General features: G+C 32.8%; 1 protein-coding gene across 10 annotated transcripts in view; it reads left to right on the top strand.

Moving 5' to 3' along the window:
• The window catches only part of LOC129945868 (cyclin-dependent kinase 14), a 446,135-nt gene that overhangs the window by 396,019 nt on the left and 27,105 nt on the right, over window positions 1-23,011 (top strand). For all 10 annotated transcript variants that reach the window (XM_056055810.1, XM_056055809.1, XM_056055818.1 and 7 more), the window contains 2 exons: window positions 9,416-9,590; window positions 9,656-9,917. In XM_056055810.1, coding sequence (XP_055911785.1) covers window positions 9,416-9,590; window positions 9,656-9,917 — 437 coding nt within the window. The remainder of the gene's footprint in view (window positions 1-9,415; window positions 9,591-9,655; window positions 9,918-23,011) is intronic.

Genomic DNA, 23,011 nt, shown 5'->3' with positions numbered 1-23,011 from the left:
TCATTATTTTATCGCTACTTTCATAAACAATGCTTTAATGAAATAGCAAGTTGTATTCCTCCCCTCAAAGAATTCAACCGTAATACGCGTTCTTCTGGGAATTCTCATCAGTCTGCCTTTGAGCCCAATTTCGGATGTACTGTAGAGTACAGAGATTCTTTCTTTAGTCGCACTACACGAATGTGAAATACTTTACCAAACTCAATATTTCCCACTTGCAATGTGCAGACATGCAAAACCAATGTGTATCGGTATCTTCTTTCTAATCCTATCCTCCCTTCCTAATTACTCGCACTGTTTTTAATCATTATAAGGGTATTTATATACCCTTGAGTTCACGCATAATATAAAAAAAAATATAGAATATTTTTCGTTTTATCGATTATCGCTTCAAGTTCTTTTGGAACAATCTTTAATTTACATCCTAAAAAAATGTTACTCTCAACAAAAAATTAAAACAACCATAAATGTATAATCTTTGTTTAAAATCAAAATCCTTGAAGTAGAATCTTAATAGGAAATACACATACAAATGTAAGAAGTCAACTCTTATAGTGATCTTTCCAAATTACTTCAATTAGATGCTTAAGACCTATAAGCTCTTTGTATATTTGCTTTCCCCTAAAACAAATGTGATTTTAATATAAGTCAAAACAAACATTGACCTAAATTTACATTCTAAAATAATTTTCAACTTTTATTGCAACAGAATTCAGCAACTCCTTTTAAAACCGATAAATAGAACTCTCTTTATTCATCCTTCATTAAAACTCAATTATTTGGAATGAATAAATGACTTCAACCAATTTTGCACTTTTTAAGCCCGACCTAAATGAAAATTACCTAAATAAACCCTCAAAAAGCTATTTCATCAAAAGATTAACATTTAACAAGGCCCCATGAAGTTTGACTTAATTCACAAAATTCTGCAGCACACTCTTATACGCTCAATGCCAATCATTCTAATCCATATGCACGCTTTGACCCGTTTAACGAACCATTGAAAATGAAAACAAACCCAACTATATATCGATAATCGCATTTCATATTCGTTGTAACATTCATACAATTCGAATCGTTTTCCCTCTCAAAAACCTTGAAGATCAATAAAAACCTCGCTCTGACTAAATTCACATTTTACAATGAGAGTTAAATTATACAGAAACAGATTCAAAGATAGATATACACAAGTTCCCAATCTACAGTCGCAGTCCAAACTAATGCTGAAACCCACTTTATTATTCATCGGTTTTGGAAAACCCCCCAAAGGCTTGAAACACTCGACCGACATTTATCCTTTTTCACTGCTCTGTGCTAAGCTCCATTCACAATCGATACCAGCACACAAACACAGAGAAAGGGAATATTCATGACTATTTTGCAGAGGATAATTCCCTAGCAATCGTGTAGGTACTATAACCATAAATTATAATTGATTTGCAGTCATAGATAATAATTTTCCATGACATTCAGATCCGAAAATGTTAGACGGTTATTCGTATCCTTATAACTGTGACTACACGACACAACGACGACTGCGAGATAAAATGTGGACATGTTTGTTTGTTCAATATCTAGGTCAGAAAAAACGTGCTCTGTATGAATTTGTGTATACACGTATCCTTTTCGACATATAGTCTGGCAATATAGTCGAAACGACCCGCCTGCCTCTCCTTCTTTCGGAACTCGTATATACGAAGCGAAAAGTACGTTAAAGTATCCATTAAGTCTTATCCCAAAATTCCTGGCACAAACCCAACTTAAAACCGTATCACTTAGGAAAAAGGACAAAACGAGGGAGAGAGACAGGGGAATGTTGGTCTATATATGTTTTTAATAAAGTTGTGGGCGCTCTGAGAAGGTGCCTGATGGTGTTTCGGCTAGATGATACGTACTACTTTGGTCGGTCGATGATAATGCTGCAAGGTCCCATCCTCAAACCTCATCCTTATCTTTAGCACAAAACCCGGTCTTTTGAGGATACTATTTTCTTCACTTTTTTCCCTATCTATCTTTCTCCCTCTCCGTGGGTTGGTGGTAAAAAGTTTGTTTTAGTTCCAAAGAAAGTGTTACGAGGTGAAGGTAGAGGTGGAGGTGGTTTGTTTGGTTTTGATGGTAATGTCAGGAAAAAAGAGGTATTATGAACCAGTGACACACATTAAAGAGGACAGAAGTTGGATATGGTGTTGCAAGTCCATGGCGCCATTGTGGCTGATGCTTATGGGTTATGGAATTCAGAAAAGAAGCATATCACAATATGAAAAGGGTTCAAAAAACTATTAGAGTGAGGTGTTAGGTTTCTTGAGATATTCTTGGCACTTTTCGCCGCCTCGAGTGACATGGAATGAAGGTTTTTATAAAGAAACTTTTGTATACAAAGACAAAACGATTGAAACACATTTTAAGGTATCATTTTCTAATGTCTATGTCTCATTTAGCTCTTACTGAAGACTTTGTCTTGATTTTAATTAAATTGAAACTACCCTTTATATGTATAGGTATATGTTACTCTTGTAATGAAGGAATTCAATAAAGAGAAATATAAAACCAATAAAAAAAACTAGAGATTTTCCTCTACACGTATTAAGGTCAAATGAACAAAAAGAAAAAATGGACGAATAGCAAAAATCTGAAAACTTAATAAACCAAAAAAAGAAAAGAAAAAAAAAGAAAAACAACCCCTTGGGCACCTTTAATTTAAACTGCAATAGAATTCCTTTTGGAATTCGGATTGAGGAAAAAATCAATCTTTCAATAAATGCGGAAAAAAATTCAATTGAAATTTTTTAATGCTTAAGGGGATTTTCATAAATACACGACGAGGTTATTTATATTCCATCAATTCAATCTAAAAAAAAAATGAAATCAATAATCCAGCTTAAGTGAATTTGACCATAAAAAAAGACCATTTGGGAAAAGTCGTTAATACTTTAAGAAATTATTTATGTAGAGATGTACATACTCATTAAAAAAACATTTCAGATGACATTTTTTGGAACATTTTATTTGGGTAGCTTTTTAAAAATATAATAAAATAAGTATTTTTGAAGTGATTTGCAGTTTTCCCGCATATTTGCACCTGAAAAAAGGGCGAAGATGGGAAACCAATTGCAAAGGTTGGGGCTATAAAAGTTTCATTTCAAAAACGGCTTTAGAGAAATCATTATTATTTCATTTTCACATTCTACTACTCCAAATTTTCAAAACCTTATTAATGATCTTGGGCCTTATTCGACGGACTTCTGAGATGATGTTGAAAAGTCAAAAGATAGATTTTGGCGTAGACTGTTTTGCATGACGGTTCAACAAGCATGAACCAGAGATAGCTCTTTTCCAAGTCGGTATCTTACTTTTGAGTTAAGCCCACCGTTGACCAATATTGTATTTCCAGCCTCATTTTCGAATACAAATAGTTCAATAATACCATCACTTTACAGTGCGAAACAAATTGTCGCTCTCTGTTGATGCATTGGTTTCTTGACAATAATATTCGCAGCTGTGGGTGCTTCATTTTGACCAATAGTTCTTTTTTAAAAGCTGTGAAAATGAGTTTTTCATACTAATCAACATTTTTCAAGCGTTCACGGAAACAGCTCTATGTGTTTAAATAAGAACATACAATTATTAAAAAACAAAACCCCCGCGATACATAATAAAGGGTGTCCCAAAATTAACGCAAGATTTGAATTTGCCGCCATTTGTGCAGTGAAGTGTTGGCAACCCTGAAAAAAAAGCAATTTGACAGCTAACAGTATAGGGTTATTAAAAATGGAGCGTTACACGATAGAGCAACTTGTCTTCATTATAAAAGAATATTTCAAAAAGAGTGAAAGCTTGGCGGCTGCAGTTCGAAAATTTCATACAAAATATGGTCGGAATAGTGTTTTAACTTCGTCAACTGTGAAGAGATTAATTGAAAAATTCATGGAGACTGGATCCGTTGGAGACGCCAAACACACTGGTCGTCCAAAAACAAGCCGTTCAAATGTGAATGTCGAAGCAGTGCGTGAGAGTGTTGCTGACAATCCAGGAACCTCAATTCGACGTGGTGGACAAGAATTGCAAATTTTAAGAACCTCTCTACAGCGTATACTCACCAGAGATCTGTGTCTTCATGTTTACAAAATTCAATTAACACAACAATTGAAGCCTAATGACCATGGACAGAGAAGAGAGTTCGTTGAATGGATTATTGAACATAAACAAATGGACCCTGATTTTACGAGCAAAATCATCCTAAGCGATGAAGCACATTTTCATCTTGATGGCTTTGTCAATCGCCAAAATTGCCGCATTTGGGGTTCGGAGAACCCACATGTGATTGTCGAAAAACAAATGCATCCACAACACCATACAGTCAGGTGTGGATTTTGGGCTGGAGGAATAATTGGGCCATATTTTTTTGAAAATGATGCTGGTCAAGCAGTGACTGTTACTGGTGCTCGATTTCGCGACATGATTACACAGTTCTTTCTGTCAAAATTGGATGATGTTGATGTGTCCAATATGTGGTTATAACAAGACGGTACCACATGTCATACAGCCCGTGAAACAATTCAATTACTGCATGAGACATTTCCAGGTCATGTACTCTCTCGTTTCGGTGATCAAAATTGGCCTCCTAGATCGTATTTAACACCATTAGACTTCTTTTTATGGGGTTATTTGAAATCACAAGTCTATGTCAACAAGCCCACAACCACCCGTGCATTAAAGGAGAAAATTCAAAGCTGCATCAACGAAATTCAGCCACATTTATGCAGAATGGTCATGGAAAATTTCAACAAAAGAGTGCGCATGTACATTCAAAGCCGTGGAGGCCATTTGTCCAATGTGTTAATCTATTCATAACCCTATACTATGTACTTTACGAATCAATAAAAATATAACTATCAAAAGACTAAAAACGGCGTTTTCTATTTAATTAAAATCTTGCTTTAATTTTGGGACACCCTTTATATACAGACATGGGCATTAAAATAGACACAGATGCAGTTGCTAAGAGTAAAACCAAATTCAAACAACAACATACATTAGAAGTAGTTTTAACCGTTTTCAAAAAAAAGTTAGACTTTCTTATGCAAAATAACATGGGTCTTATTTATTTTTTGCTTGTTGATTGTTTGGAGATGAACCGTTCCTTAGGTAAGACTGTGTTTTTGATGGACATTAAAATAGAAAAACAGACCTTAAGATTTAACTGGTTTCAAAAATATTTATTTTTTTATTTTTATAAAACAATAAGTTTGCTTTAGACAATTAAATTGAAATTATTTTAATAATATTACAATTAATTTTAAGGAAAGTATGGGTCGCTGTAAGTATTGTTCCCTAGAAGAGAAAGCTGTCATTTTAGTTCTACGAAGTGGGGAAAAATAATGAGCAGATCTCTCAAGCTGATTGCAAAAGCAATTTGAACGCTGAGAGCCAAAAAACATAGGGTAAAACGAAGAAAACAACCCCAAGAGAAGACTGAAAGATAGTTTGCGCCTCAAAAAAAGATCGTTGCAAGTCTTCAAGGGAAATAAAAAACAAACTACAGCTTCCAATAACTTCCAGAACTGTTCGTAGAAGACTTGTTGAAGCTAACTTGCTCAGAAGGATCGCAAGAATGGTGCTCATTCTAAGGAAAACAAAATATAACAACGCGGTTTAAATTCACTCACGATCATTTTGATTGGAGTGGGCCAAAAGGAGGTAAAAAGTGGAGGAATGTTTTGTGGATGGACGAAACAAAGATAAATTTCTTCGGAAGTGATGGCAGACAAACTGTTAGAAGGGTTAATTTGAATAAAATGAATCCCAAATACATCCAGAAAACTGTCAAAAATGGTGGCGGCAGGTTAATTTTCTTGGTATGGTGTTGGATCAAAATATGAAGGTGAATATCATGAAAGATACGATGCTGCCTTATGCGGACGAGAATCAGCCTCTCAAATGTGTCCTATAGCAGGACAACGACCCTAAGCACACATCCAAATCTGCTCAAAAGTAGTTTAAGGACCAAGAAATCAGCGTATTGGAGTGGCCATCCTAATTGCCTGACTTAAATTCCATTGAACATTTTGAGGAAGACGTTTAACAAAAAATAAAGCCGAACTGTGGAGTATGGTTCAACAGGAGTGATACAATATTTCAATTGACAGATGCAGCTTATTATTTGGCTCAATTTTTTAAAGATGTCACACTGTAGTCAAAGCTAAGGGCAAGGCTACCAGATATTAAAATAATTTTAAAATCCAGAATAGCTTTGTAATTAATTTTTTTTTTAATATTTGTATCTATTTATGAAATATTTATCTACAATTATGAAATATTTTATATTATAATTTTACTATAAATAATGGGTAATTTTAGTTTGAAAGAAAAAAAAAGAAAATGAAGACCAAACATGAAAAAAAAAAATCTTTTTCAGTCAATAAAAAATTAAATTTTTAAAACTCTGTGTGGTGTTTCTATTTTAATGTCCATATCTGTAGGTACAAATATATAATATGTAGGTACCCCCTAAAAATAATCTTTTTTTTTAATTTGTTTTGCAATTCAGGAATTTAGACATTTTAAACAAAAAAAAAACATGCGAATGTTCTTTGACATTAGTCCAGAACAATAAGGAGAAAAAAAGGGTTCAATCTGGAATGAAAAATAGTCAGCTGGGAGTTTGTTTCTACCTTCCTTTTAGTGTTCTATATATTGTGTAAAAAGTCTCATAAAATCCCCAAAAGTTTAGAAAATCGTTTTTTTTAATTATCTCCGTTTCTATTGGTCCAATAATCTTAACCCCTTTACAAAAATTGTCCGTTTAAAAAAAATGCAAAGCTTGTTCACAGTCTTAGAAATAAATAGTTTCAAATTTAAAACTTTAGAACAATTATGTAATTATTATTAATATTGTATAATTTATTTAGTTACTGAGTATTATTTTTTTCAGTGATAGATATCAAATATTGATTAACCTGAACAAAAAACAAATTAAAAAACATATTTTATTTTTTGGCTAATTTTTAGTTAAGTAGTTTTGTCTCTTTCCTGAAAGATCCATTTCCTTAATTGATGTAGATACAATTTTTTCTTTAGGGACTCATAACGCTGGATTTATAATTCTTCCAGGTTTTTGTCCTCGAAGTTCAAAGGCCATGTGACAAAAAAAAGATAACACCTTTCTTCATTTCATCCTCAGAAATACACTCTACGATTAGAGCCAAAATTCGTCACTTCACCAACACTTTTGGTAAAAATACACATTCTTACTTGCGGGATATTCGAACTTTATGACAAGTTTTGAATTTGTAAACATTTAAAACTCGAGATATCAATCAAACATGACATAACGATGGTAGAGAAGTCGATTCCGTCCGTCTGTCTGTTTATTTATCCTGGCCCTTACAGCCCAAATCATAGGGTCGATTGACTTCATGTTTTGAAACTAAGGTTTATATTTTAAGACTAAAAATAACCGTAGTCCCCATACAAATGTTTTGGTCCAAAATCGAAAACTCGAATTTACTCCAAAACAAACGATAGATTTTTTCTAATGATCGCTAAAGAATGTGTTTTTTTCCAATATACAAAAATGTTTGTAGTGCTCGAGAAGGATATTCCCCATATAACATAATTATGTTTTTAGGTTGTGCCAAGAACCAACTGTCTTAACCGATTGCAATCATATTTTTTACTGTATCAAGAATGTTTGATTATCGAAAATGTCATTTGTTATTATTTTTGATTTAACAAACAATATTGAATTTCGAAATTCGATATCTTGAATATGGATCATCATTTTTTTACAAAAAAAAAGTAAAAAGTATTTTAATAGGCCTTAAAAATTTCAAAAATATTTTCAAACTTAAATTGAAAAAGTTGTATATTATTTAAAAATTTAATTAAAAAAAAAAAAAACGATGCAACGATTATCAAATAATTTTTTTTTTAAATCAAATGGCGTTTCAAATTTCGAGAACAAACTTTTTTGCGGGTACATTTTTAAATCTTAAAATACTGTCAACATTTTTAAACAGACTCTTTGGTGACATAAGTTCGTACGACCCAGTCGTGCATTTTATTTGTAAAGAAAACATAAATACAAAATAAACAGTATAATCAAAATACAATGAAATGATATTGACAAAAAGGAAACTATTTTGAACGCTTGTTAGAGTCCAGTTTGAATGGATATGGTACTAACTTTCTAATGTCTTAAGGACCAAATTATTTTTTTAAAAGCAAGGATGATGTTATGTCAAAGGTTTTTCAATACAATATTTCACTTTAACGTTTTTTTTTTAACAAATGTTTTCAACAGATGGATATTTATTTCACTAAAATGGCCGCCTCTTTTAATGTTGGAGTACCATTTCCTTACATAATATTGTCCATGACAATTCCAAACATACATATAGGTACCTGAATTTTGGGCTGTTTAAAATTAAACATCTTATTCAAAAGCTTTAAACATATCAGAATTGATTTAAAAAAAGGTCAAATACTATTTTTGTAAAATTTAAAAGTATTTTTTAACCGGGAAAGTAAACGTGAATGAGCAATAATAATTTTACTTTTTTTATGATCCAAATTTTATCAAAATCCGTTGAATGGTTTAATTTCAGTGGTTTTGTGTTTACTCTTCTGTTAAACTTTCAATTCAACATTTAATATTTTATTTACTTCATGATAACTTTGACCTTTCCAAATTTGCACACTAGAGGCTATAAAATGGCCTCTTACTACAATATCAAATTCTGAAAAATCAAAACCGGCTGACTCTTATAAATTTGATTGCATCCATAAAAATCAATATTTTAAAATTAGCAGAAGCTTTCAATTTAAAACAGAAAAAAAAATCCGCAGTTAATGGAAAAGCAAATATTTGTCTGCCTGTTATAGACCTATTAAATTACATTTTGCCTCAATTCCTCCAGCACATACATATATTACTCAACTCCTCAACCTACAACTACACTCTTGTGAAGAATGGGATTTTTGTTTAAATAAAATCATAGAGCTGCTGAAGTCAATAGTTCCAGCTTTCCGGATATCCTCGGTCGTCGCACATACATATAAAGAATGGCATCGAATTTATAAATTTTATTTACGATTATTTTTGGTCGGAATTCAATTTTATCTTTTAACAATATACTAAATAAAATCCATTGTCATCTGTCAGATACTGTGTAGTATCTGAGTAATGTGAATGTAGGCATATACTATACAAACCCTCGAGCTTTAAACCCACCACCCCATCCAGGCAAAAAAAAATCAAACCCTTGTGGAAGCTTCTGATGTCGATACTGTGAATTTACTTTTCCATCGAAAACCAATTGAAATTCCATTTTCACTGCATTTATAAAACATTTCTTTTTCTGTTTGTTTAACTTGAAAACGTTAAAATATATTTTATATTTTTTTTATTCAACAGTTTAACCCACCAAAGAGTTGCACTAAAAGAAATTAGACTGCAGGAGGAAGAGGGTGCCCCATTCACAGCGATTCGTGAAGCCTCGCTACTCAAAGAACTGAAACACTCAAATATTGTTACATTACACGACATTGTACATACGAGAGAAACGCTAACTTTTGTTTTTGAATATGTTGTGAGTAGTATATTATTTTTTTTTTAATAGCCAGAACCTTTTTGATATTTTACTACATTTTTTAGAATACGGATTTATCACAATATATGGAAAAACATCCGGGCGGTCTGGATCATCGTAATGTGCGTCTATTTCTGTTTCAATTGCTGCGCGGTTTGTCGTATTGCCACAAACGTCGAGTACTGCATCGGGATGTGAAGCCACAAAATTTACTCATAAGCGATGCTGGTGAATTGAAGCTTGCCGATTTCGGTTTGGCAAGAGCCAAAAGTGTTCCAAGCCATACATATTCCCATGAAGTGGTTACGTTATGGTACCGTCCACCAGGTAAGTTTTTTTAATTAAATTTATCCGGCTTTGAATTGAAAAAAAGAAAATAGAGAACTATGCACTTTTTCTTCCGAATTTGATTTTGAATGCGAGAAAATATAAAGAAAATTGCTGGTGGAAAAAAAATACGAAGTGATTGTTGTGTGCGGTTTAAACTAAACTTTTTTATTTTTAATTGATAGAAGTGAAGTGAAGGTCTGATAGCAACTTAAAAATAATAAGAAAACCATTTAATAGGCAGGGTTAGTAAGTTTTACCATTTATTCATTAGGAACGAATTCTTTTTACAGGAGAGAAAAAAAACATTATATTTTTGAAAACCTAACAATGTGTTTAGTACCTACGTTTTGGTTGCATAATAGAATGTTGTCAGACAAGCCTTTAGTTTACCAGCATTCTTCGTAGGTAAAAAATAGTTTTATGTAGCTTCATGAATTCGGGTCAATGAAATGCAATCAGTTCAGGGTCTGCAGATGAAGTAGGCATTTTAGGCCTCGAAGTGGAGTCAGGTTAAACATTGAAAGGTTGATGGACCGGCGAACTACGTTAACTTTCTCAATGTTCTGTAAAAGAAACAAATACTGCTCGTTTTTCTTTTCTAAGTTAAAATAATTTTTAAACACTTCAATTGCTTCGTCGTCTTCAATTAGACTGTTTACATCTTTAGTAGCAAAAATAACTGCCTACAACTACCTGCAACCTAGACCCATATGCAATGCCTTGACATGTTTCCCTTTGTAACTAATGTACTCAGCTCCACATAAACGTGTTGTAAGTCATATTTGAATCAATTTTAACTTTTACTGAGACACCAACTCAAAAGACCGCGAATATTCATTTCTACTAAAAAAAAACTTCAAAAAAACAAGAGTAGTTATGTGTTTTTTTAATTCACAAAGTAGTTTATTTTTGTAACGAGTGCCTTAACCACATATTGTTCTTTAGCTGTAGAACTTGATTGCCTGTATCTTCTCTATTATTATAAGCTTTATTAATTTATTTATCTTAAACCTTTCAAAAGTACTTGGTTGGTAAATTACGGGTTTCATTTAAAATTTGAAATAATAGTTTTACGTCAATTCAATTGAAACTAAGAAACCAAGGAAATATTGAACTTCAAAAATTATAGTGTAAGTGTTTGTATCTTTTTATCAGTAGTTGAAGTTGAGTTGAACGGTAATTTGTTTCCTTTTCACCCATATTCTAAACAAGTTCGAAAATAGGAAAAAATACTCCGGGAATAGCTATTCTAAATGTGAAAAAAATTAAAATACGAATTCATTTGGGGCTAGTTTGTTCCCGACACTTGAGCTGGAGAGTTACGAAAATAAATGTAAGTTTTTCTTTTTTTTTTCAATAATAATTGATACCATTTCAAAAATGTTAAGTTCAAAAACAACAAACAAGGATCAGCTTCAAATGCTTTTGAATTTGATGGAGGCTCAACGCGATATTGCGTGTGGCTTCCACAAAAAAACAAAGGAGGAAATGGCATTGTTTTGGCAAATGGTGGAAAATGAACTGAATTCGTGTGGACTACCAAAAAAACACTAACGGAATTTAAAAAAGTAAACATTTAAACAAAAACTCAGTAGATTTTTTTCTGCGGCTGCGAACCTAAAGCCAAGGAATTGGTCTGGTGGTGGAACAAATAACGAGCAACCTTCTTCGGACTACGAACAGGTCATCTTTGTTTGGATTGGAATGAAAGAGTCCGTAGAAGGTTTTCCTGCAACAATGTTTAGGCTGGATGCAAGGAAAAGGAAATCGAATAAATAACATTTAGAGCCAGCAAAAAAAGTGGCCATTTCCTCTCCATCCCCAACTGAATTGCTTGCTGAAGAGCAAGTACAAGTGCCCACAAAAATACTGCCTCTGAAGCTTTTGAAAAATAATTAATAACCGAAAAGGAATTATGTGAAATATTAAAGGATTTAGGCGGAGGAGTATAAGACAACTTCGGAGTACAAAAGGAGCTGTGTGAGGCTGTCAAGGGTGTTGTTGAAGAAGCGAACAAAATTCGTCGGAGCACTACAAAAATACACCGTTCACTTGACAAAATTTTGGATTTGAATAAAGAAATGCTAAACATAAAAAAAGAAAAACTCATTCTGGACATAGTTGCTCCTCAAAAACGTTTAAGACTACGGTAAGCACTTTGCTAAAACTAGTTTGGGCCAGTCTAACATTGTAGTCTTCAGCGAAGAAACGCAAACAAGTACTGAATTTCGTTATTGGTGGAATCGCAAAACTTTTTTTAGCTGGATCACAGGACCTGGAAAGAATATCCAGCAAATACTTGAAGACAACCTTGTTAACTTTATAATACTTTTGAAACCTAAGAATCAAGTTGTTTAATGAAACTAGAAAAACAAATTTAGAATAAATCTTTGTGAATTTACTCACAACCATTGAGGCAACTCCAGAGGGTTCGAACTGTCCCTCAAGGATATCTAACAACTTCTGAAACTTTTGTACACCTACTTGCTTGTGTCAAAGTTCGAAGCGAAAAATTGTCTCCCAGGGAATTCGGAATAGAAGAATTTTACTCTCGGGAGAACAAGTCTCCCGGGTAATTATTTTCCCTGTGAATATTAAAATATTAAAAACTATACTGATAAATCTTCGGTTCCCATCGATCACCGAAATCAAGCATCAGTGAGCGTGGTTAGTTAGACATATGGGGGATCGTCTCGAAACCTATAGCGTGCTATTGTCATGTGTTCTTTCTGTCTGTTGTTCTTTGTTTTCTCCTCTCTCCTTCTGTCTTGTATTAACGTCTTGTGTTGTTATAACCTTAAATAGTTTTAGTTGCTAAAGGTGCTGTGTCTCTACTCTGTAGATTTATGTGCTGAGTATCACTCAAAAAATTTTCCTGGTAAACAAAATCTAGTAGAAAATACCAACAAAAAAACTTGTCCAAATTTTGGGGTGAATAACTCCAGATTTCATTGTAAAAATCAATCTATTTTTATTTATCAGAAATCTAGTTTCCTGGTAAAATTTTTGACAGAAAATTTGTTTGTAAATGTTGCCAGCGTCCTAGTAAAAAGTATTTTTCCTGGTAAAATGAAGGTTTTCTGGAAGGTTCCTGTGTGCGAGAAATATTTGTGAGGAACGGAGGGGACCTACAGTTTATATGTTGAATCCGAACGGCTTATTTGAGAAAGCACTTTTTCATGACAAGAATTACTCTTGGAGAATTTGTCGCAAGAGGCGGTACCGGTGAATACAACTTTAGGTGGCACAGGCAGGGATCGAACCCAAGACCTCTCGCATGACAATCCAACGCACTTACCATCATGCCACGGGTACTAATCGCACATCTAACATTTATAAATTTTCGCTCATAATGAATGAATATTTTGCAACGAAATCCTACAGCAAATTTTGAAGAAATGATTGAATTGATATACATATTACATATAGATATCGAATTGATTTCAATGATCGTAATGCTCGAATCTTGAGCATTATTTACGATTTTAATATGGAAATCAGTGTTAAAATAATCAAAATTGCTTTGCATTTCAGTATAGAAAATATAACACTTTCTCAATAGAAAATGGCAATACGAAAATGACACATGTGAAATTATGAAACCATCTATAGGGAACTAAAATTGATTGCACAACACCGCTTCACAACGCATTTTCCCTCTTTACATCGTCCAAACCATCAAAACATGTGGTAAAATGCAAAATTTTCTTAAAAATGATTCAAATTTATGACATTTTCCGCAAAATTCTTTTAGAATTCCATTTTCGATTTTTCCAAATTCCCGCTTTTAATATATATTTTGACTTTTTAAGCAACATTTCAAAGTCAAAATATTTGTATTTCAATGCTGCCTAAAGTTTTAAATATGTACATATTTCCTAACTTTCCTTGCTTAACAAATAGAACTTGAATTTAGTTTTGGCCAAGTTTTACTACCTCGCCTCTCGATACAAATATAATTATACAATTTGCTGTTGAATGTTTTCGATAACGTGCATTAACTTATGCATACCCTCAAGTTCTACATCTACACCTCTTCGTTGTGATTGAACAATTTTATGCAGGGTAGAAAAGTACATTTTGTATACATGAGATAAGATCCACAATAAGCTTAAAAAGGGGTGTCTTTTGAATTCTACCACTCTCGTTTGAACCCCCATGGCAGTCGTCAATAATCCAGTCAAAAAAGAATCGAAAAGAAAATAAAACAATAAATTCTTTCATTTCTCAAGTATGGAAGACTTTTCATAGAATTTGCATACACATATGTGTATATTTTGAAAAACAAAAAATCCATCTTTTACAAAGACAAAAACTATATTTTCTTTTGTCGTGAAGTTGAACTAACCTGATCTACCTTTTCTGTGCGTTATACTGATAAAACCATCATTGTATCGTCTTTCTGTATTAATATCATCATCTGACTTGATGAATTGAACTTTCTACAACAATAATCCAATATCCTTGACATTCCTCATTATTTTATATTTTTTTTCTTCACCTAATCCTTTAGTTATGAATAAAAGAAATAAAAAATATATTTTATCCGCAAAGAACTCTTTTATTAGGCGCTGTTTTGCACACCACCATCTATACTCTGCATAGCAAAGTCTTCTCACAGTGTCCTCGTTCTACTCTTGAGAAAAGGATTAACAAAAGCATCCAGAATCTCTCATCTCTCAAGTTCCTAACAACGAATAAACAACTGTCTTGAAGGATTATTTAAATTTCATGCAAACAGAAAAAAAGAAACCATTTAGTGTTTGGTTGGGATGTGGTGGCATGAGGAAAAACAAAATTGAATCGAAACAAGGACATTTTCCATGCTAATTTCTTACTAACCGCACACAATTTTGATCCGAAGGAGACAACAATGACAAAGAAAAAAAATATAAAACTTTGAGGGCTTAAAAAGGATTTTTGTTTTGGATTTCAATTAATCCTTATTCGGAGCTCAAAACAATACTGAAAAAAGTATGCCTTCTCCTCCTCCTTTCGTATACGAGTATGATGAAGCAAGAAATAAAAACTTTTCTCCAAAAAGTATTCAACAGTTAATTAATGCCAATGTGTACACTGTGGATACTCATACATCCATCTAGAAAAAAAAAACAAGAGGGTACGAAGGATGATCCTTTTGTGTATTATGAAAGAGTGCGCTGTCAGCAATTGCTAATTGAATTAATTAAGACTACAATAGATAAAGACATGCATAAAGATACACGAAACCGCTTTTATATAAAATTTTCCGAGATTGATAGAATAAATTACGGGAATTACCATAAGAAAGGAATCCTGCCAAACTATATATACAAAAGCGTAAACAAGGAATTCCATTAAAAATACCTTCAAACTACAAAACTATGCTTTGTTTAAGTGGTTTTTTTTTTCTTGAAAAAGATAAAGAATTGTTTTGGTCTATATTTAACGAAGTCACTTAGCTTAGTCCTATCAATGGAACCAAACTTCACAACAACCTACAAGACAAAAACAAAAAACTCCCTCCTTTGTGTGAATGTCCTTCTTGTAAAAATATGAATACAACAACTAAGGAATTTATTGCATTAAATACTACACAATCGGATTTAAAAGGATTTTCATTTGTGTAATTCTACTTGGCCATTCGGTGGTGCTATGACTACAAGTAGAGAAGTATCCTGTATTCCTGGCGCTTCGAATCCAACTTGTCTTGTTGTCCACAATTATTGTCGCCATAAATTTACAAGACAGATTATGTAGGGATATAAACACAAACAAACGGAACGTGTTTACTTATTCTCTATTGTTATATTCCTAGTAGGTATTTCATAAGTCACCATCAACAACATTTTCCAAGAGCAAACGAGGTTATATTCGTATACACTATGCTCTTTTCCTCCCTCGCATTTTCTGAAAGCTTCCAAAAAGCTGTTTTTTTGGGAGTGATACCTATGGAAACAATGATTTAGATCCCTATTATTTTCTTTACATATAGGGTACCTAAGGTTTTATTTTTTGTTTTTGTTTTTGTTTGTGTTTTGTTTAATAAATAACCAGTTTATTTTATGCCAGGACACTTTCCTCTTTCCTGTAGAAATAAAATTTGTAAATGAACAGGGCTTCGGCTTAATGGGTGAAATATTTATATACACAAACAGCTTTGTTGTTAAATTTCCAGGAACTAGGTCATGAGGAAAGACAAAATTGACAAAAGAAAAACTTCTATTATAAAAGAAATAAAATGCTTGTTAAGAAATTTAAATATAATATTTGGCTTAAAATGCAAATTTTTTCTTTCCTTTAACATTGAAAACCCCTTGAGTTCAATAATATTCTTTGAATTGAATAAAAATAAAATAGAATGTTTTGAAAAGGGTACTTAAAAAGTTCGATGCAATTAAGGAAAATTGGAAAGTGTGAGTCATTTACATATAAACACGGTAGATAATCACATAAAAGGTTTTCCAATATGGAGTATTGGTAACTTCGTACTTTAAATGTGAACGCAACTTTAAGCAATCATTAAAATGTCAATGTCAAAGTGTTGGGTGAAAGAAGCATTTTCCCTTTGATTCACAAATAGGGAGCATTTACAAATAATTAATGGAGGGTAAACACTTAAGTGGTTTCTTTTTAAATATTAGATTCTTTTTGACACTAACAGGTATTTTCCGCTTTAATTATTATAAGCGCCATAAATCCATTTACCAATATTGAAAACTTAAACGCATTCATAATGTAGTTTTCGCGAAAATGAAGCACCCACTTTGCCTCATGTACCCAAGTTCTTGAGACTTTCATGCTAGTGGACAGCAATCATGGTTCCCCCACAAGACTGTGGCTACTGTATCCAAAATTGTAAGACTCAATTCACGAACATTAAATTGCCATCGATCTTAACAACGCTCAACATTTCTCGCACTAGTCTGAGTAGATTTCTGAACATTCGCTTACAAGGTCCAATCAACTCAACTTTTGAACGATTGCTGAAATTCAAGACATAGATTTTGACGTCCTTTATGGTTGGAGCAGAATTGCTCTTCATGCAAACTCCTAAATTTTGTTAGCACTGTTGAAATTTCTTTTGGGAAATCTTTGTTAAGTGATGTTAATGTTAATGATGTTTTGATGTTAAGTCAAAAATCGAAACCGATTCAAACAATTAAGCCAATATCATCAAAGCCATCTGTGACCTATAAAGAAACCATGAACAATATCTTATACAAAATGCGAAATAAATTATTTTTTACTTTTAAATATCCTTTAAACTTATTTGTGAACGTTTCTGACTTTCATAGCTACTGACATGAAAAATCAGAACAACATCTGTCAGCCTAGCTTTCAAATACAACCTCAAACAAATGGCGGTTTCTTTTGACCATGCAAAATTTGTTTTCCATTACTTTTTCGACATTATACCGACATATTGAGTGGCCATAAATAGTAAATAAATTATGCTCAATATCAATTTTTTGAGCCATTTTAAAACTTTTTACGAAACAACAAACTTGTGCTCGAAAAAACATAGACAGAATTTTGTCTGCTTCTGAAACCACCAACTACTTAACTATTTATTATAATAATGCTGAAGGTATGACAGCAAAGTCTCATGAATTTTTTACTGCTTCCCTGACCGAAACATGGTTAGACAAAAAAATTGTTATTAGCGAATATTTTAATTCTGAAATCAACGTTTTTCGTAAAGTTCGTTGTTGCAAACAAACTAGTAAAAAGTGACAACATTCATGTCAATCAATAAACTTATAACTTGATCTGCCGATAGAAGGTCTTTTCTAAAGACATTACTTCTGATATCTCTGAAAATGGGGCATTTTCCCAAGAAGTGGACAATATCCACTCTTTCTGATACGTTTCGCATATTAGACTCTAGGAATGTTAATTAAATCTATTAGTTCACTACGTAGTCTGACCATCATAGAAATCACGCGAACATTATTAAAACCATTAAAAAAGTTTTTCTGTATAAGGAATTAGACGATTCAGTAATATATTCAGGTCTACATTTCTCATCAACCTTTAAAATGACTTTATACAAGATGTTTTTAGCGATTGATAAATTTGCAAATTAAAATTAATTGGACTTATTCAGCAAATTCTTGCCACTCTTGATACAAACCGTTTTGATTTGTATCGGTTTTATCGCCACTCTTTTGACGACCAGTGAATTCTTCATTTTAAAAACTTTAAGCAAGAAGTACGTAACTTTAATGTTTTTATAAACAAAGGAGAGAAACCCGTTTTAAGCATTATATTTTAGTTCAGCGTATTTTTCGACAGTTGAAATATTCTTTTTATAAAGTGCTTAAGGAGTTTTTCACCGAATTGTATTTATGAATCCCCATACCTGTGATACCTATTAAAGTATGCTCTCAGCTACTGCTTCAAGGACTTCAAAAGCAGGTAGTCACCTTGGACCGTTACTGTTAATTATTTTTATAAATGAATTTTCAAGTCTTCTATCTTTTTCAAGATGCCTTTTATAGGCTGATGATCTTAAGGTTATTAACAGGTGCGAATAATCTCCAAGTAGATCTCAATGCAATTCTTCAATATTGTAAGTTGAATGGACTCTTTTTTACCAATAACAAATGTAGTGTTATGACTTATTCTTAAGTAGGAAATCCTTTACGTTTTTACAAAATAAAGATTACCAGATGAATCGCTGAGTGATTTTCAAGCTGAAAGACACGTTTTTCGCTTCACATTAATAATATAATTTACTGGCTGGATTACGCGGGAGGTATTCAACTATTTTATATACAAAAATGAGAATGAAAAAACTACTATTTTCTTATATTGTACCTTTATTAATTTATATATTATCTCTGTACATATTCCTATTACGGTTATAGTACTTCTTTGTAAACAATATTTTTTCTTCTTTGGTCAGGCGCATACACATATAAATATTTTGCAGAGCTGACACGGAAGTAAGCAACATAAAATTGTCCTTGGGTAAAACAGGGCTTTGTGATGTCAAGGCCTGCAACCTTCAGTGTCTGTCATTGTGCCTTATTAATAGACATAGCAAAACAAAGCTTTATAGGAAATTGTACTCGTTTAAATTCAAACGGGTATTCGTTAGTAGTCATTGGTATCCTGTTAATGAAAACGACTTGACCTTGGGCTGAGCCGGAAAGAATTTTAAATTCCCCATAAGTACTATGGGAGCCCCAGTTTTCAAGTCCAGTTTATGCGGAGGAAGTCCTCATGTATTCAAATAATTCGAAAAATTCAATTTGAACATCAATAGCATTAGCTTGATCAGTCAGATTATCAATGGAAAAATAGGTTTATTGATGGACTTGAAACATTAAAAGAGTTTTATTATTTATGCTTGCAACAGAATCGTTTTTAGGTGCTAAAATCACTCGTTCGCGTAACCAATCATCCGTCTTCTCTGAAATTTGGGGGACCTGCGGGTAAACATTAGCTATTAATTCGTCTTGTCGAGTGACGCTAGTTGCAAATGTTGGTTCTATTAGTACTTCACCATCATTATTTAAAATATTCCTATACCCCAAAGAGTTCTTGAAAATTGTGCTGCATTATTATCACCACTCAAATGTACGCGCATATTTCTGATCAACCTTAAAATTTTGACAGAAGCCCACAGAAACGACGATTTCAGGCAAGCATTTACTTCATCACTTTTTGTACCTCCCACACAATATAAACGTAGTTTCTTTAAGCAGTTTAGCTAGTGAGCTTTGTTTCGAGATACTACAAAATGGACGCTCTTGGCATTGCAAATCTAAAGGTAATTTGAAAGTTGCGTGATCGGTTTTTTTCATTCTATAGTAATGTTGCAGAAATCCCAGATGATGCAACTGCTAATCGAATTTTTCCTTGCATTCTAAATTAAGCAAGCAAAAGATTGATCAATAAAGTTTTTCCGGTCCCGCCAAGAAAGAACATTTACCACTGTTCTGCATAACGTTGTCGATTATAGTGTTGTACGCAAGTCGCTGGTCGTCGGTTAATTTTTGTTCATTTTCTTGACCGAAAATCGAAAGTTGGTTGGTATCATTTACGTTTGTAATGAAGAAATTGTCTATCACGTTCTTCGATCCGTTTAGGAGTTTCCATACCAAAGTCTGACATCATTCCTCCTGAACAGCAGTAACCTGGTGGTTCTTTATTTGAATGCACGACAGAAATTGCATTTGGTATTCATATTTCCTATCGAAATATGAGATCAGTGATTCAGTGATATTTAGATTTTATGTACAAAGATAACAAATTATTGACTAACTTTATCGGACTTTATTTATGCCTAAAACAGCTCCCTGATATTCTCTTTCTTTAAAAAAAAAAAACTGCATAACTTGTTTCGAAGCCAAACGGTAACAAGATTTCCTCTTTTGCTTGATTTCAGTTTTATAAATATAAATATAGCAAACTCGATATTCGGTTTAATAATTTAAAAGTCAAAATCTTTCGAGGGTCTTATACACTTTAAATTCTTTTATTGTAAGACCTTTGCTGGAGTATTGAAGTGTTATATTGAATCCTTATACCCAGTTAAGTACCCTCGTATAGAAAAAACCAAAGAAGATTTACTAAGTTTGGCTTGTGCAAGACTTTTGGATCCATTAGATTTTCCATGTTTTGAAAGCAAATGTGTTCTTATCGATCTAAGACCTCTCGTTCTGAGAAAAAAATTAAATGTATTAATATTTGCTTATGATGTCCTTAATTCTTGATTGTCCGGTGCTGTTGTGAATATTTTTTGTTCCATATCTTAGTACAAGTTTTGCTTAGCGTATTCCAATTACTAATGCCTGCATTGATTTAAATGAATATGATTATGCAATTGATTTAAAAATGAATAGTAAATTAAATTAAAACAAAATTAATAAGCTGGCTGAAAGTCCAATTAATTTTAAGAGTAGTCTTCATCAAGTCTTGTAACTTGACTATGTAAAAACTCATAAACATCAGTGTCATCTAGAACGTTGGTTAAAATTTAAAATTCTGTCTCGATGCTTCGCAAAAAGTTTTCCTTTCAACACAAGATAGAAAAAATAAAACTTAGGATAAAAATAGATGCTATATACATAGTTTTTCGCTTCCTGTTGGTAAGATTAAAGTTAGACTTTGTTTTGAACTAATCGGCTTATCATTATCGTCTTGTCTAGTCTCAACCCCGTACAACAATAACTGACCTGCTTATCTTCACCTTCAAAGCTCGAGCTGAGGACAAAGAAAAAATCTATCTTATTCTGGCTTATGAATTAAGGTCAAACTATATAAGTAGTAGCTATCACTCAACGCCCACGCTCAAGCTTATACCTTCTCATTCCATTGCTAATCCTGCAAGGGTATATATACCTAGTATATAAGAAAGTAAAAACATTTACGAAAAAAGATACCACATAAGAAGTTCACAGACCAACATCCAAGGAAATAAATAAAAAATTATCATCATAATGCTCAAGAGAAAAAAGGATATACAAAAATATCCTTAAATCTTTTTTTTTTTTCTCATTTTCATGGATAAAGATTTATTGGAATATCAACCATAGGTTTATATTTTTCAATTCCCATCACTGGAAATTCTGAAAGATCCGTGAGTTAATATGTATGGTTATCGGGAGAATTCTCGATCGATTTATTGCTTAATGAATTTAAAAGCTTTTTTAATCCTCGGAGAGGAAACGGAAGTGAAAAATTGTGAACAAGCTGAACCACTAGTACCACGAGCGAGGTACCAAACTACCAAGAGATTGAGTTGCGTATGTGGTGGTGGCTTCTACGGCGACTGGCAGTGGCAACGGAACTAAAAGGATGACATACACGTGTGTGCACTTGTAAATTACAACCAAATAATATTTTCATTCATAGTGGATGAAGGTTTTTTTTTTTCTTTTTTAAGCAACGGCCATTTTTATATTTCTTTTTCTTGTTGTGCTGAATTTTATTTTGTTTTCAAAGGATGGATGTTGGAGTTGCTTTTTCTAGTGGGCACTGACACTGAGTAGGTTATATGGGTTGCCTTGTTTCCAACTAAAGAACGTGACGTAATTTGATTGCTGCAACGTTAGGTAATAAATGTTGGATAATCTCACAAAAAAAGGATGAAAAAGCTATGAGGATGATGATAGAAGGATGTTTTTTTGTTGTTGTTGACTGTGATGCTGCTGCAAGAGTTGATTATGTTTACCTCGGCTGTGTTGACGTTTGTAAATGCTCAAGGATTATGTGCTTGTAGAGTTCTTAAAATGAAGATGATAGAAGAATTAAAAAGGATGATACCAAAGCAAAGATTAATGTTTTTGATTCGCTAACTTCTCTATGCATATAAAATGTTGCTGTGGGAAGTTTTTTTTTCCTGCATAATAGTAAAAGATAAAACTAATTAACGAACGAAAAATGCATAAAGTAGAGAAGGTTAAACTTATGTGAACACAAAATGAGAAGCGAATCCTTGAAAATATTAATAGAATCTATTGCAGGGGCTTGCATACCTGAACCTTTAACCAACACGTTAGTAAAGTTAAATTATATTTTACGTGTGGGAACTTTTCAACCATTACCTTTCGTTAGCAACAAAATTTTAGGACATAATGAAATTATTTTGAAGTCAATACCTTCTCTAGTTCACGAGATATCGGGAATCGAACATCAATTTTTACAGATTTTTCTGACTGTAGGTATTTTATAAACATTTACTGAACTTCGAAAACAATATTTTCTATAAGATGAAGCCAATATATTTATTTTTGAGTCGAACTTTTAAATGAATTGGGTGGCGAGTAATGTTTTCAGGAATGCAGGGGACCTACAGTTTATATGCTGAATCCGCTAATATATGCTAATTTGAGAAAGAACTTTTTCATGAAAAGAGTTACTCTTGGAGAATTTGTCAATTCCTCGTAAGAGGCAGTGGCAGTACCCGTGAAAAGATTTTCGATGGCAAAGGCAGGGATCGAACCCAAGACCTCTCAAATCGGACTGATTACAATAACTTATTCCTATGGGAGTTAACAAGAAAAAATACTCCACGAAACTGTTCGACAAATTTATGCTACTGACACTAGTTGGTAACGTGAAGAAACTTAACCGCGTGTACTACGTTCAAGGAGAAC

This window comes from Eupeodes corollae, chromosome 2 (assembly GCF_945859685.1).
Source record: "Eupeodes corollae chromosome 2, idEupCoro1.1, whole genome shotgun sequence".
NCBI classification, from domain to species: Eukaryota; Metazoa; Arthropoda; class Insecta; order Diptera; family Syrphidae; genus Eupeodes; species Eupeodes corollae.
The sequence above is the reverse complement of the archived record's forward strand: the minus strand, read 5'-3'. Positions and strand labels throughout refer to the sequence as shown.